The 17,128-nt window shown below is 30.0% G+C and overlaps 1 protein-coding gene across 1 annotated transcript in view; it reads right to left on the reverse strand.

The window, feature by feature from the left end:
- Positions 1-542: 542 nt before the first annotated feature.
- LOC129952755 (protein bicaudal D) overlaps positions 543-17,128 on the reverse strand; it is a 66,957-nt gene continuing 50,371 nt past the window's right edge. Inside the window, exons 2-8 of the mRNA XM_056065568.1 lie at positions 9,482-9,847; positions 9,273-9,410; positions 8,343-9,211; positions 8,005-8,222; positions 7,697-7,945; positions 7,451-7,625; positions 543-4,664 (exon numbers count right to left, since the gene is read on the reverse strand). Coding sequence (XP_055921543.1) covers positions 4,550-4,664; positions 7,451-7,625; positions 7,697-7,945; positions 8,005-8,222; positions 8,343-9,211; positions 9,273-9,410; positions 9,482-9,847 — 2,130 coding nt within the window. The 3' untranslated portion in view covers positions 543-4,549. The remainder of the gene's footprint in view (positions 4,665-7,450; positions 7,626-7,696; positions 7,946-8,004; positions 8,223-8,342; positions 9,212-9,272; positions 9,411-9,481; positions 9,848-17,128) is intronic.

Consider the following 17,128-nt stretch of genomic DNA (forward strand, 5'->3'; position numbering starts at 1 on the left):
AATGTTTGACTTGTTAGTTCTAAAAAAAACTAGTTTAATTTTACTTATCCATGCAATTCATGTGTCTTTTATGATTTTTTAATGACTTTATTCTTTCTTTGTTTGTTTCATCTATGGGGGTTGTATTTTGTGTTGTTAAAAGTTTAGTTAGTAATTCTTTTATTTCTTTTTTTGTTTGATTAGTATATATTTATGTTTTATACGCCTAATACAAAAATTCTTACTTATTTTGTTTGTTTTTTTTTTCATTAATATACTTAACCACATTCAAAATTATTTAAAATTAAAAACTAAAAACATAAAGATTGACACAAAACATTGAAACATAACAAGGATATAAAATAGCTTTTCTCGATTTTTAGATTCCATTTAATTTTTGCTATTATTTGATTTTTGTATTAATTTAACGTTAAACTTAGTTTTTTAATATCAGTTTATTTGTAGGTTATTTGTTAGTTTTGTATTAACTTTTGTATTACATCGTAATGATCAAAAAGGGACGGTGAAAATTACAATAAAATCGAATAATCCAAGAATCCATATGTTATACCATATGTATATGTAGTTGATACATTTAAAAGTTAATATTATGTTTGTTTTGTTGTTTGTTCATCAAAAATTCGTTAATTCGTTCTTTTAGATGGTTCCATTTTATTTTGGTTTTCAAAAGTCTTACTTCAAACGAAGTTTTTTCTTTAATGCATTTGTCATTTGAATAATATTCATATTTTCTATAAATAAATTATTCTATAATTACAATTAACATGAATTTATTTGTTGTTAAATAAGTTTTTTGTTTTGTTTGTTCTTGGTTCTTAAACGGTGTACGTCTTTATAGTGAATTTATATATTAACAAATAATGTGTCTTCATTTGTGTTTCAATAAATTCAATTGAATGGCTCGGTATAGATTGTGTTTTTAATTTATTTTTTTTTCTTATACTTAACCAACTTATTTGATAAAGTTTATTTTTTAAAAATTTATTGCGACGGTTATTTTATTTTCCTCTTTTTTAAAGTTCGTTTTTTCTTAATTTTTGTTTTTTTTTTAAATACAACAATATAAGGGGAAGTCAGGTAGAAATGTAGAAATAAATATGTATGAGCATAAAACGTTTGTATTTTTAACCTGAAATGGGTTTTAACTTTTAAAAGGCTTTCTAAGCAAAAATGATAAATTGGAGTTATTTTTGAATTTTTGTTTTCAACTTTTGTTTGCTACATTTTATTTGGTTAAGGTTGTTATTTTGTATTTTTATATTTTATTAATAAATTTTATTTTACAAACAAACTTTGATCTAATTTTTGGGTATATTTTTAGTTACTTTTAAAATTGTAGAGTATTTCGGTACCAATTTGATGATATTTTAAATTTATTTACGGATTTAAACATTCTACCATATTATAATTATTTAGTTTAACTCAGCTACTGGCGTTTACGCAACCTAATTTAAATTTATATTTTTCATGTAATTATTTCTTTTGAAAATTCAGCTAATTTACTTTTTTTTTTGTTTAGGGGGATTTCGATGTAAAAACTTTTTCTAGAAGATACTATTTGAATATTTTTGATGCAGCAAAAATAAAAATGTCAATTTATTTGTATTTTAACTTCCTATTTTACACTGGGTATACACTTCTCACGTGAAAAATGTGGTTCTAATTACTTTTTAACGTAGTTATTTTTTTAAGACCGAAAAAGTCTACAGTAGTATTGAAATTAGGGCCATACCATTCCAATATGTTCAAAAATTAAATTATCAAGAGGACCTAATCGAATTCTGTTAAGTTTCGTATTTATTTTGTTATTTATTTCAGAAAGAAAATAAAAAAATATTCCAAAACATCATACAAAAAATACGAGCATTGCTTCGAATTTTTTCATAAGCCTGTCATAAAAAAATCAATCTTCTGAAAGAAGACAATTCAGTTGATTTCGAATAAACTTCTTTTTAAATTAGCCTCTCACAATAAGCTCTTAAGCTTTTGCGACATTAGAATTACTCCAAACTTTTTTCAAACAATTGATTTCTTATCTCCATTTTTTCTCTTTCATAAAAGAATTTTATTTTTTTAAAGTGAAAATAGTCAAAATTCTCAATCTGTGGTTCTTTTTCACATAGTTAGTTGTTGTATATAAAACAGTGCTTTACTTTGGTTGAACCTTTTATTTTGATGACTCTGTCTAAATAAAGTTAGCTTGTCTTTGCTTGTTCTTAGCGAAAACAAAGGTATTTTAGACTGAACGCATTTTAGGGTTGCCTATAACCCATACGAAAAACACTATCAGCTAGATTCTGCACTTCGCTTTAATTCCGAATAAAATCTTAAATAGTGGACAAAATTTCACTCGACATGATAGAATTATGACCAAATTCCATATTATTCAAATTAAAGAACCAAGCTTTACATGACAGAAAGGTATTATTTTACTTACTTGTTATTGATTAAAACAAGTTTTAGTCTTAATAAACGTTTATAAGCTTTAATAGCTGTGATGTTAACCAACTAAGATATCTATCTCCTCTACTTTGGTAGTCTTCACTATTAAGTTCGTTGAATACTACACACAACCTTTTTCGACCAAGTCAAAATATAAAAATCCAAAAAATTAGAAATCATTTCATTTCAAAACGTTTCAAAACATACAATAAAAATAAAACATCTGCTTATATCCGAGTTATAGATAAAACCTCTTTAGCACTTTACCTTATCAATTTAAATTGCAGAACATTCAATCGATATTCCAGTCAATCGACAATCCAGATTATCATCTGTCCAATTAATCATCAAATATGCTAAAGTCCAAACTATTTCATTAGCTTTTTATTTTTCGATCTTTATGCTTAAATTTGAACCACAAAATTCATGAGAGTTTATGTTACGAAATATCTTATTATTCATTCTAGATAAGACTAATTTTCTTGAATAAAGTCTATTTATTTTGTATACTTTTAATATTCAGATTTTATTTATTTATTATAAAATTTTATTTTCCCCATTCCAGATTTTATTTTACAAACAAACGAAAAAATCACTTCAAATGATAAATATTTAAACAACATCAAAATTCTTTAAAAAAAAACTTAAATCCTTTAAAAAAACAAACAATTATCATTTTAATTATTTTTTCTTTAGACTTTAATAGTAAAATGTTAGATTCCAAAGATTTTAATATGATATTTTTTTCATTTTGTTTTTGTGTTTTGTTTGTATAATAATAAAAGTTTTATATTACTTTTATTTGGTTTGGATTTTTTTAAATATATAATTAAATACATTTTCATCATTTACTTTTTTTTGTTCGTTTAAATACATATATTTGTTTTTATATTATTTTTTTTTTAAATATGAAAAATCACAACAATAAACAAATAGATTTGTGTGTGTACGTGTGTGGAAGGACATATTGATAGAAATAAAAAAATTATATTTCTCAAATATAATAATATATTTAAAGGTAATAGATAAAATTTGTTTTTCTTTTGTAATAGATTAATAAAGTTTGTTTGTAGAAAATAATTAGCAAAGTCACAAAATATATTAACCAAAAAACAATAAAATTCACTTTTAATGATGGACGATTTATTTAGTTTTTCTTTTTTTAAATAATTTATATTACTTTTCAAAGTTTTTATTCATTTTTTTTTGTTTTGTATTATAAAATTGTTGTTTTGTTATTGTTATTTTATAGTAATTTTATTAAATTTTCTTAACTTCAGATTATTTATTAACTAGTTCATGTTTTTGTTTTATTGTTAGTTTAATAAATATTACGTTTTTGTCTTAGAGACTATAAAATATTGTTGCTGCCTTTAATTTTTTCATCTGCTGCATTTTATTTTGTTTTTTTTTTTTTTTCTAATTTTATATGAAGAACAAATATAATATGTGTATTAATTTGTTCAATTTTAAAAACAAAACAAATAACAAAATAATCAAATTAAATGTTTTTTTACTGAATTTTGCGTACAGCTTTTTCTTGAAAAACAAAATACCAATGGAAAATTGAACTTGTTCTCTTTTTATATAAAAAACAAAAACAAAATAAAAATAATAATAAAACAAAACATTTTCTTTTCACTTTTCCTAATCTTAATTGAAATACTAAGTAACGTACCGTTTATACTGATAATAATAATAATATTAATAATAATAACTTTAACCATAGTTTACTAATTGGAGAGAATAACACAATAAGCGTTATTTACTTATTGCGTTCCATTTGGAGATATAATGCCACATTTTTTATTTGTTTTGTTTTGATTTATTTGATTCATTGCATTTTGTTTTATTGAATCGTAAAATAATATTGGACGTTGTGGCAATAGGAACGTTTATGCAATCTCTCCAATTAGTCTGACTTTATTTTGTAGAAATATTTAGTAAATAACGATGTTTGTGTGTATAAGTTGTTTTCTTTTCTCTATTTTTCTCTTCCTTGATTCTTTGTTCTTAAAAAGGGATATAAATAAAATTAACAAACATTTTATAACTTAAGTAAAGTATAAACTAAGGCTAAAAGTTTACGCTGCACGCTGATTTTATGTTAGAAGGGATTCTGATTGTTTGCTGAGGGATTTCGTGGTGATGGTCGAGAAAATGATGATTTGCCACTGGCACCACGAGGTGTCAGCATTGGTCGACGTACATGTCGCATTTCACTGAAAAATAAATAAAATTATATTTATTAGATTAATTTTAATGGGCTTATTCTATACTTTAGCTATAAAAGATAACATTTAATTCAGCGGGGAGAACATTTTGTTATTTTTAAAAAAAGGGACAATTATTTTGTGTACATTTCTTTATAAATGATTTTTTACACAAAGCTGCAAAATTAAGATTACATATATTTATAACAATGTTTTAGATTTGATTGAAGGCTTAATATGTTGCCTCAAAAATTCCTAAACACTTAAAATGTCAACAGTTATTAGCAGTGTCTATGCACAAAATATTAAAACAGGTGGCTTTTTTCCGGCTTTAGCAAAAACTATCCTTCCTTATCACTAAATTTGTCCAAAAAGTAAGTTTTTTAAGTCAGCCAATGACTCTTAAAATAATCACTGCAATATACATTTCTATTACTCCCTGTAAAGAGCTGGATTAGGTTTTCATTGCACAGTTCTTCTTTTAAGTTTATATCTTTAAAAAACCCGAGTATTTGGGTTACCATCAGAGATGGAGGCATTTTATTTCCTACTTAGTAATGTCTCAAATGTATCCTTCTTACGTACATAAGTATAGAATTAATATTCTTAAGTTATTTCTACAAATGTTGATTACATTTGCAAGTTAATTTTGTTTGCCTACTTCAGTTAATGTAGCTCTTTCCAGATTTGTATTCTTTTTTATTTTACTCATTGTACTTAAATTTGTTTTTAATAAGGTTTTGTTTTTTTTTCTAAATTGTCCTCTGCATATCCAATTATTCTTTCTCTAAAATACAATTAGCATTTCAACATTATTTTCGAGCTAATAAGGTAAACAAGTAGGCGCTTAAAAAACGAGATGACTACCAGTTTTGGTTACAATAATTGTTCGAGATTCCGTTCAGGTAATTTTTCTAAGGCATGTAGTTCTGTCCGAAAAAAGTACTAGTAATTTTTAAAGTAATAACTTGAAGCCAATTAATGAATTCAAAAACAAACCTAAAAAAAAATTACATATTTAATCAATTTGAATGAAGTGCAAAAACTGCATTCAAATTAATTACAAAATTTCAAAATGGCAATCTTTCGAAATCGATTTTGTAAAGTTTAAGAAACTACAAACTTCTTAACGAAAACTTACTGGCGTTTATATTTTTTCACATTAACTAAATTTTAGAAAATATCTTTATAAAGTTCAACAACTAATTTTTCGAAAAATATCAATTTTGATGCTTTGGTACTGAGCAAATTAAATTATTCATTTACATCAATTACAGTTAACAATATACTTAAACAGGCTCAGTCTATTCTGTTAACTAAATGTTCTATATTTTTGTTAAGTTCAATTTATAGTCAAAAATAACTCCAAGATTTTTTTTACTTTTTCAAGTGTATGATTTCAAATGTTATCATTGTAGTCAATCGATATTTGGCGGAGAGAAAAAAAAATAATTGGCAATTAGGAATGTTCACATCTGTATGCGTCTAAAAATTTCAGATCATCTGCAAACAGAAGACACGTTGAGTTTGAAGTACGTAAGGTAAGTCGATAATAAAAACGAAGAATAAGTCCTAAATGGGTCCTAAATGGCTTTCCTGACGAACTCCTGATGAAACAATTATAGGATTTGATAGATTTGAATCAATATGTACACACAGACAACAATAAGATAAATATGTTTTTAACTAGTTAAGCGTCTTAGAATGAAACCCGGCATTGTAAAGTTTTTTTTTTTAAACAGAATATGGTGATGCACTGTCAAATGCCTTGGCAAAATCTGTATAATTAACATCCACTTGGTTACCCTTCTCCATTTTATTCATAATTCAAGTCATGCATCATAAAAGAATGGTGAAGATCCCCATGAAATATAAAGCTCAATTTTATAAGAGGGGAACCAACATTTTCAATCAATTCTAAAGATTTTAAAGCTATCAAAGAACAAGGTCAAGACTTCTGAATTCTGAAACCACTAAGCGACAAAGAATATCAAATCTATTCAAGAATGAAATCTTGAGCTGTATAAAAACTAAAGACCTTAGCTTCATAAAAAGACTCCTACAAATTTAGTGACATCTAAGACCCTATTAAAATTATGTCGACCTTTCCTATGACATAATTTACTACATAATATGATACAATCCGAATTAAAACAGACGAACTCCAATATAAGATACTTTTATATTGGTTATAACAATATTTTTTTGTTCAATAAATAAACTTATTTCCTATAACTTTAAAAATTACTGTACATAGTTAGTGATTCTGAAATTTGATACATAAATACATTTCGAAAAACCTATCTCTCATATTGTTTATTTATATAAACCAACTATACATTTGGGTAATTTAATAACTTTTGAAAAGCGGGGATACGAAGCGTTGTTTTTGGCTAGCACAAGTTCTTATAATAAAACAAAAATAAGTACGTTTCTATTTTTATGTATGTATATAAAAGAGTTAGTGACGCATATTTATTGCAGAGGTTTTAGCAAAGTACTTTGCATTTTCTCAGGTTAGTACATGCACATGCACATCGACTGAGAAAATCAATTCTTACCAATATAAAACTGTTTATTTTGTTTTAATGTTTTTTTTTAGAAGGAATTTCGATTCAATGGATTATTGTTTATTTTCGAATTGATTCATAAACGGAGAAATGAAAATTAAAACTCAAAAATACTTCATTCTCTGGCTTGTTTTTGATGCTCATCTTTCTCACAAAACCAAACTCACTAATTTGGGCTATTAATATATTCTTGTTTTGTTTTTTTATCGACGAAAATTAACCCACCGATCCATTTCCATTTCCTCTAAACGTTGTGTCAGCGTTAATTTTTGTTGCACAGCGAGTCTTAGCAATTGATTGAGGGTCTTCTTTTCCTCTTCAGCTGCTTCCAATTGACGATTCAGGTCATCGACCTGTGTAACATATTCTTCGCAACGAGCTGCGAACATTGCACGTAGACCTAAAATTTACAAAGAAAAAAATGGCAGTAAAGTTTCGTTAAAAAAAAAAAATTTTAATATAAATATTTACTTGAGAATGTAGCTGCATCCTCTTTTAGGATCTTCAGTTCGTTTCTCAATTTGGACATTGTATCGCTCACAACTAATTTCTCGTTTTCGTACTTTGACTTGAGATTGGTGAGTGCAACTTCGGCAGTTTGCTTATTGGACTTGAGTACTGTGCGCAGAGTGGCGATTTGTTCGCGCTTCGTTGACAACAGGCTCTTGAGTTTGATAATTTGCTCCTGTAATTCCTCGATTTCTTCACGGTTGAATTTGTCTAAAGAGGAAGCAAAGGTGTCAATAGGACATCCATAAGAGAAAACCCAAATGGCTTACCCTCACTGACATCGCCTCGGACTTTGTTTTTATTAAGATCAATTGTGTGTTCCACAGCGGTTTTAAGGTATTTAATTTGATCGTTGACCGTATCAACGTACTTTTTGATTTCCACTGAATCAGCCAGGCCCTGAAGGTCTTCGACAATTTGTGATCTTGATAGGAACACATCGGACTTGAATTGTGACTGAATGGCGGTAAGTGAGTCGTTCTCAAAACTAAAAACGTAAATTTAATTTATTACAAAACAATATAAAATTTAAAAAAAAAATTCAAATGGCCAAAAGTGAGACTGATCTTTATCTGGTTCTCCTACATCAAACTACCTACACCATTACCTCATGTCATCGTTCTTATGATCCAACAGCACTCTTGTTGGCGTCTCTCCATTCACAGTACAGACTAGATGATACAATTGTGCCAAATCGTCACTTAACGCCACCAATGTCGACCTAGCCGAACCCAAACTTTGTCCAGCATTCTGTGAGATGTGAGTTAAAGTTTGCACATCACTTTGCAGATCCAATGATTTTTGTTCCGTCGACAGTAGTTTATTTTTCAAATTCGTAATTTCATTGCGCAACGTTACCATAGCATCAGAGTAGTTCAAACCTTTTTGTAACTCACTTATATCAGTCTTTAAGCCATCGATCTCCTTGGAACTTAGGGTAAACCAATTTGAATATTGCGTCAGAACATCACGCAACTTCTGATTCAAATTCAATTCATCGTTCTTGTCTTTGCTATTCTTAGCCATTTTCGTAAGACTATCATCCTTGGTGTCGATTTGTTTCTTTAATTGTGTCAAAGCATCTACATGCGCTGCTAGCAACGCCAGCCTTGACATAAAGTTTTGCAATTCATTTTGACTCTTATCCAGATTTGTTTGGGCTTCGCGCAGGTTAGATGTCATGTGGGCCTTTTCGTTTTCCATTGATTCTAATTGTTTTTCCAGTTTTTTCAGTTCGTTTAGATGAATTTCCGAGAAAAGATCCACTTTGGTGCCATCGGGTGATTTCAGTTCGGTTGTTAGATCGGCTTCTAGACGTTTCAGGGCTAAATTCTCTTCTTCACCGTCGCTATTACCGCCGGCGTTTTCATCGATGGAACGGATGCTATACGCCAGATTGCTTATGTGGTACATAGACTCTCGGTTGATATGTCCATCGAGTTCCTTCTTTAAAGCATATTTTGCTTCTCGTTCACCCTTAGGAAAAAGAGGTGGAGTTAAGTTATATTCGATAAAATTGATTTAAACGAAGACTTACTTGTAGAGCTTCCAGGGCTTCCTCCATCTGCTTCTCGGCAATCTTTTTAAGATTAGCTAGCTCATCGACTTGATTGTTAAGTAACTCCATCTCCTCAGTGAGCCTTCGAATTTCATGTTTGGCACCTTCAAATTCAACCTACGGTTTCACAAAAATACAATAAAATGATTAAAATCCGATAATTGGTTTAAAACAAAATAAAAACTCACCTGAGAACTTCTTAAACTGGACACTTGCTTCTGCAGTGAAATATTCTCCTCTTCCAATTCTGAATATTCAGTTAGCATTCGGGTCTCACGGAATTTCAATTCTTTCAACTCTGCTTTAAGTCTTATTTTTTCCGCCTCATTGTCAGACTTATCTCGTCCTATATCGGAGTTTTCTTGCAACATACGATCACGTTCATTACGAACACGTTCCAATTCGTGACGCAGCTGTTTGACTTCATTTTCCAAATCGAAAATTTGTAAATTGAGTGATGTTTCGATGGCGGCAGATTCATTAAGAAGAGTTTCTTCTTGTTCGATGCCGGTTTTTGTTGTGACTTTTTGTGACGTCTGGAATTTAGCAAGGGCCTAAAACGAAGAAGAAGAAAACAAAATATGAAATTATTGTAACTTGTTTTTGAAATTATAAAACTTAAAAGTTTTTATAGAAGAGAGGATAATTTCGAGTCCTTTACAACATTCACCTTCAAGGAAAATGTACAAAGGTAATATTTGACCTGTTTTGTCTTTCGATGTTTTTTAGAAGGGGGAGGGGGATGTAGGAAGGTAAAAGTTTTAAAAACAATTATGAAATTCAATTCAATGAGTTTCTTCTTGTACGATTATATTGCTTCATAAAACATTTTGTTCTTGAAACTTAGTCGTCCTCGTCCTCGGCCGCTGCTAAGGCGCCTTAAGATTTCCTGGCTTATTGTAACGACCATGACGAAAACGATAGAACAGTGGAAAAAGAAATGTTATTTTGCTCAAGATGTCCTTACAAGTGGAGAATACTTTAAAATGTCTACAAATTACAAAACTTTTTTTCTCTGAACGTCCATTTTATCGCCATCTGCCTGCCCCCTTTCCTTCCCTCTGGGCACTTGACGAAATTCAAAGCTAGCAAAGCAAACATTTGTATTTCTCGGCTGGATGAAAAAAAGTTCTTAGTAAAATTAAAAAAGGAACTTATGAAAAAACAAAAAAAAAACTAAATCACTTTCCATTTGCATAACCTCAGTGTTAAGCATCCTTGCGTTTGTACACATAATCACAGAGATGCATCACCTCAAAAATACATAATAAGGAGATTGAGATGGGGATGCTGATGAGGGATGATGTGGAGGCCGAAGCTCGAGCTTGAGCTGGGTCTGGGTCTGTGAGGTGGAGTAGAGTGGATATGGGTAAATGATAATGATGAGGAGGAGAATTAGGAGAAGGATAGTGGATTAGTTTAGAGAGATATCTAAAATGAAAAATCATAATGACAAGGATAAACACTCTCGAATAAATTATTCATGCTTCTATAGTTTCGAATTGTGAAATAGTTCAGTTCAGCCTATCTCAACACCAATGCTACTCAGCGTGAGCACACTTTGGTGTTTAGATATAGAAGAAGCCGTCTAGAGACAGAGTATACACAACAGATTTGTCGTCACTGTTTGTATATTCCGCATGAAAGGATGTTCAGTGCATTGGTTAATGAAAAACTAAGAGAAGAACAAAAAACAAAAAGACAAACTAAAATTCTAACATTTTAGGATTTTAATACTGAAAATCAAACATAGACAAATGTCCTTAAACTTTATTTTTAAAATTTGAATTGGTTGGTGTGAGTGGGCTGCAAGGGTGTTTAAAACGTTTTTGGGTGTTTTTTTTTTTGATATGAATAAATCCTTGAAACTTTTCTAAAAAAACGGATATTAAATCCTTCAACTTGGCAAAAATAGAGTTTTTTGTTTTATTAATTTGTCTTTTACTTTTTTCGACATATAGTTAAGAATACATGACTAAAATTATATGTACATGGTGGGTAAAATTGGTATGGAATGGAATTAAGTGTAACTCGGATGAATTTCATTTGAGGTGAGGTGAGCTGAGGTGTAACATAATGCCGCGCCCATATCCTATTAAGCATTTATTCACTTTGTGTCGACGACGAAATGGGTAAACACAATTTGGCTTAAAAGCAGACAAGAGTATCAGTAAAGTGAGCCAGAGTTGCAACAACATTAGCAGCAATCTGCCATGATTCAGGAACTTTATACAGTAGTACCCAGGCCACTACATCGCCAGTCATCATCAGCCGCAGCCTAGCCCTCAGTATACTTGTACTATATATTCATCAAGAGTACCCTCCCGGTGTCGGTTAACTTTTGTAGGTAGATAGGTAGGTTGGTGGGTATAACCCTTAATGTTTATGGTGTGCTCGTTTGTTGTTTTTTTTTTTGTTGGATTATTTCAGTTGTTTTTGTTGTGTTTGGAGCTTACACGAAATGAGATCTACATTCCACAAATACCCGCACTTCTCAGAGATGGCCTTTTTGAAAACACAAACATTTAAGGAGGCTTGAATCAAAATCAACCCCCGACTCTTTATCATCATTTCTCGTACGCTCGCTTGACTATACATTCAGTTATGCATGTAAATTGTTAGGGTGGTAGCCTTGGGAGCGCACATCACACCTTTGTGTACTTTCATATTCTGAGCTTGTAAAGAGATATGGAGGCAGTCATTTTGAGGGTTGATGCTGGTCGGTGTTGGGAGCGGTTTTTTTTGTGTGTTCCAACGTCGGTCGTCGTCGTTCGTTTTGGCTGATTTTTCATTCATTTTTATGTGGACGCATTTTTTTATTCGTTTTTCTTGAATATTAAAATCCGTTATTCTGCCACTGAATTCTTTTATACTATATGTATATTTAAGTATATCTTTCGATTGAGGTAGGTGGAGGAATTTATAGCTTTGCTTTTGTGCGCATTTTCCCTTTTTCTTCACTGACAATAGACAGAAGAAGAAGGTTGTAAACATTCAAATTAATTGCGAGTTGATGCTGTCCTAATTTTGTTTCTTTTTTTTGTATACATAATGCACTATTGTGAGTTTGGATTACATTGTTTTTTTGTTTCTTCAAAATTAATGAAATTGCCTTCAGATGTTCTAATACACGGATAAAATATAAAAGAATAAGTTTTATTACAAGAACGATGGAAAAATTTCGTACGCTCTGTTGGAAAGAAATAATATAATAAGGGCTATAAATAGAAAAGTTTCTTAAGGGTTTTTCACAAGAATTCTTAGTTTTTCTTTTGTGAGTTCTTTTTGAAAGCTGGAATTTCTTTAAAATCAGTTACATAGCCACAGAAAAGTTATTTTAAAACTGAAAAAAAAAAATTATTATTATTTCAAAGTTTTGAATAAAGATAGGTAGAAAAATAGTGAGGTTTTGTTTTTGAAAAAAAGAAATTACTTTTTTGTAATAATTTTGTTGGAAATCTTAAAGAATACATTTTGTTGAATTTACATGGATAAGAATCATATTCAAAGCTAACAAAATTTTTTTAAGGAAGCAGTTAAAACAAATTTTATTTTTTTGTTCGTTTGGTTAGCATTTATTTTTCACAGTTAAAGATCCTTTAAAGAAGATGTACATTTGCCTTTAAATTGGATACCCCAAATAGAGATTTCTTCTTCGGAAACAAATTAACATTGCTGTTTCCTGCATTAAATGTGGAATCGAAATTTTAGAGCATGTTAAGCTGCAGGTTGTCAAGAAAACGTTAAACAATTGTTAATTTTTATTGGACATAACATGGATCTAGAGTTTGTTTATACAATTCGATGTTTTTATGAATAATAAATATAATTTCAGGAATAGTTATCATTAGAATGTCTCTAAAGTGAAGACTCCGCTTTTGTGATAGGGCAATCTGTATCTGCTTATCCTATTGTCCATACATATAGCTTCTGTAAAAATAATTTGCAAAAACTTCTTGACATCATCAAATATGAGAATCGAAATACATGCCTACAAGTTAAGCACAACCGATAAAATTTCTTTCTTGTAGCTTACTTAAGAATGAGTTTTCATGTAGTCTTAGATTTATTTTCTAGCAAAAGTAAATTCGTTCCTCTTTTTGAAAGTTCTTTAGATATGTTATTTTGGAAATGTTTTGTATGGGCTGGTACCTTACAGAGGTGAATATTAAACTGTAAGACATCTCCATTTGATTTAATACGTCCTTAAATAGGACGAAATAAAATGGTATTTTTAAAAACCAATTTAAACGGAGATGATAAGCTGATAAGTATCTATATTTTTCCTATTTTTTTTACGGCAACAAACATTAAATGTTTGCAAATGCCATACTGCTTGATGTAAAATAACGGCATAAAATCAGATCAGATATTTTAATTTTTACAAGAAATTTTAAGCTAAATATTTTTATATTTATATTCTTAATTTTCTTGTAAACATCAAAATATGTTTTAAACTCTTCAAAAAAAACGGAACAAAAAGTTTCGTTCTTTGATTTTCATCACTAGTGAGCGATTGTTTCTCTAATTGGTGACTCAAAATATCAAAAGTATTTAACAAGTCACAAAATAGGAAATTCAGTTGTTTATAATTTTTAAAACTAAATTTACAATATCTAAGAACTCCAAAATCTATAACATTCAAAATGAGATTTTGTGTTAGTTGTTGGGTTTTAAGTTTTTTTTTTAATTTTGGCGTTCTTGCAGTTTTCTAACGATGAAACTCAAACTACAAATTTATAAGTTAACTATATTAAACTCAGTAATATTTTTTACAAATTTATACACAAATGACAGGAACAAATTAGCACCAGTTTGTTAAGTACAGATATGGACATTAAAATAGAAATACCAAACAGAGTTTTGAAAATTAAATAGGTACAAAGATTTAAAAAAATTAAATTAAATGCAAAGCTATTCTGGCCCTTAGCTTTGATTACAGTGTGACATCTGTTGGACATTGAGTCAGTACACAGTGCAGTTTAATTTTTTGTTAAATGTTTCCCAACCGCACATTAAAATGTTCTATGGGATTTAAGTCAGGCAATTAGGATGACCACTCCAATACACTGATTTTTTCGTCCGTAAAATACTTTAGAGCAGATTTGGATGTGTGCTAAGGGTCGTTGTCCTGCTGTAGAACACATTTGAGAGGCAGGTTCTCGTTTGCTTAAGGCGGCATCGTATCCTTCATGATATTCACCTTCATATGTTGATTAAATGCCGCCAATCAAATGTATTCGTCCAACGCCATACCAACAAAATTAAATCCCAAACTATGATACTGCCGCCACCATTCTTGACTGTTTTCTGGATGCATTTGGGATTCAGTTCTTTTAAATTAAGCCTTCTATCGGTTTGTCTGCCCATTCACAAAAAATTCCTCCACTTTTTGCCTCCTTCTGGCCCACTCCAATCAAAATGATCGTGGGTGTATTTAAACCGTGTTGTTATATTTTGTTTTGCTTAGAAAGGGCTTCAACAAGTCTTTTACGAAAAGTTCTGGAATTTATTGGAAGCTGTAGTTTGATTGTTTTTTTTTTTGGTCACTTTTGGGGTTGTTTTCCTTGGTTTTCCCTCTGTTTTTTGGCTCTCAGTGGTCCATTGATTTTGGAATGAACTTGAGAGATCTGCTCATTATTTTGGTATTTCCATTCAACATTTTTCCTCACTTCATAGAATTAAAATAAAAGTTTTCTCTTCTAGGAAACAATGCTTACCGTAACCCATGAGTTAATTGTAATATTATTAAAATAATTTAAATTTACTTCCTGAAGTGAACTTTTTATAAAAATAAAAAAAATATAAAAACTAATATTTCTGATACTAGTTAAATATTAAGGTCTGTTTTCCAATGTGTTTCTATTTTAATGACCATCTAAAACACAGTCTTACCTAAGGAACGGTCCATCTCCGAACAATCAACAAGCAAACAAAATAAAACCCATGTTATTTTCCATGAAAAGTCTAACTTTTTTTTGATAACGGTTAAAACTACTTCTAATGCGTTTTGTTGTTTTATTTTTGGTTTTACTGTTAGCAACTGTGTCTATGTCTATTTTAATGTCTATATCTGTATAAAAACTATCAATGTCATATGGTCACTCTAGTATTATTGGAACCTTTTAAGAGAACTTGAGATTGTTTTAAGAAACATTCTTTATGAAACATTTCACATGATGGACCCTATTTGAGAAGAACAACATGATAACTTGTTTATTTCTTGTAAATTTTGAATGATGATTCACTTGGTGATGGATGACCCTTCTTCACTACTCTTTTAATACTTTATAATTTTTAATTTAATTTTTGTTAAAGGCGTTCTTAAATCGTTAAATTTTGTTAAAAAAAAAATACATAATTGGACCCTTGTTGTTTTCATGAAATGACACTAACAAAGACACACACAGCCTCTGCTAGAAGAAGTGCAATGTCGGTTGGCTTATTTTAATAATTCTACTAATTGATCAATTTCTAATTATCATCATTTTCTGCAATTAACTGGCACTTGAAGCAAGCTAGGCGAGCAGGCTATAGCATACTCTTCTATTTTTTTGTTATTAATTGCATCATCGTCTTTTCAATAAAATTTTACTCCTTATCATGACTGAAAAATCAGCCTTAATACCCACACATTCATAAATTGTACACAGTTATGTATATCTATAAAATAACAACAAAAACAACAAACTAATTAATGCCATATTTTGCTTTTCTTTAGAAGCTTCCTTTGCTGCTGCTGCTGTTGCTGCGGATGATGATGCTGAAGTTGATGATATTTTCGATTGAATCATCCCCCAACCCCCTCAATTTCAAATTCCCAATTAGTGGTAAAATTACATCGAAAAATCTGTCACTTCATAAATTTTCAATTATATTGAGTGTAAATTATAAGAAAACTCGCTCACTCGCTTCTCAAGTCTCGGTTCTCAATCGTTGGGGTAATTTATGTTTCGGTACAATCTGTTTCTGTGCCCTGTATACCACCCTTTCCAATTTCGAACATTTCTTCAATTCTTTTCATCTTTTCTCGCTTCTCTTCGGCTTCTAGGGCACAGGAAATTGCAATTAAATCCATTGTCATTAAACTTAATGAACACACACTATACTTATGCACATATAGAATAAAAGAGACGGCTCTTTTGCATGCAGCATAAAGTAGAGCTGGAAAAATTATGCTGGCTAAAGCGTTTTTTACTCTCTTGTTTTTTGTATTTACAATCGCAACGCAACCAAAACGCCACTAAAGCAAAGGAGACCAGCACAATGCCATCACAGAGTCGGCGGCGAGGGAACTCAGAAACTACTATTTTTTAAATGGTTCGGTTTTTGTATGTGAATTTTTTGCGAGAGTTGAAAACCTAGAGAAATGAAAATCAGAACACATAAAACAAAGTAAAACTTTTTTTTTTGAAAATAGCAACATTATGTGAAACAAGAATGAGAGCACAATAAACACTTCCCGATGCGTGCTTGATTCCAATTAAGCCATTGAAAGAAACGTAATAAACCTCTCGTTGATGTGGATCAACCGAAGGCGAATTTTCTGGGACTAAAAAGATATAGCGGGTGTTTCGCAACTTAATTTAATTCGTTGTTTTTTTCTTTTTCAATGAAGTTACATTCATCAACAACAATTTGGTGAAAGCATACTTAAGTTGCTGTTGTTTCATTTAAATATAATGTATCTTAATTTATAGCTCCACAGCATCACTCCCAAATCTTGTTTCATCAATTTCTGACCACTTGGATGTGATCATTTCTTTTGTTGTACTCATTGCATGAAGTAACGTTCAAGAACATTTTTAACTTACATCTTTTGATGAAGAAAATTA

This window comes from Eupeodes corollae, chromosome 3 (genome assembly GCF_945859685.1).
Source record: "Eupeodes corollae chromosome 3, idEupCoro1.1, whole genome shotgun sequence".
In the NCBI taxonomy this organism is placed as follows: domain Eukaryota; kingdom Metazoa; phylum Arthropoda; class Insecta; order Diptera; family Syrphidae; genus Eupeodes; species Eupeodes corollae.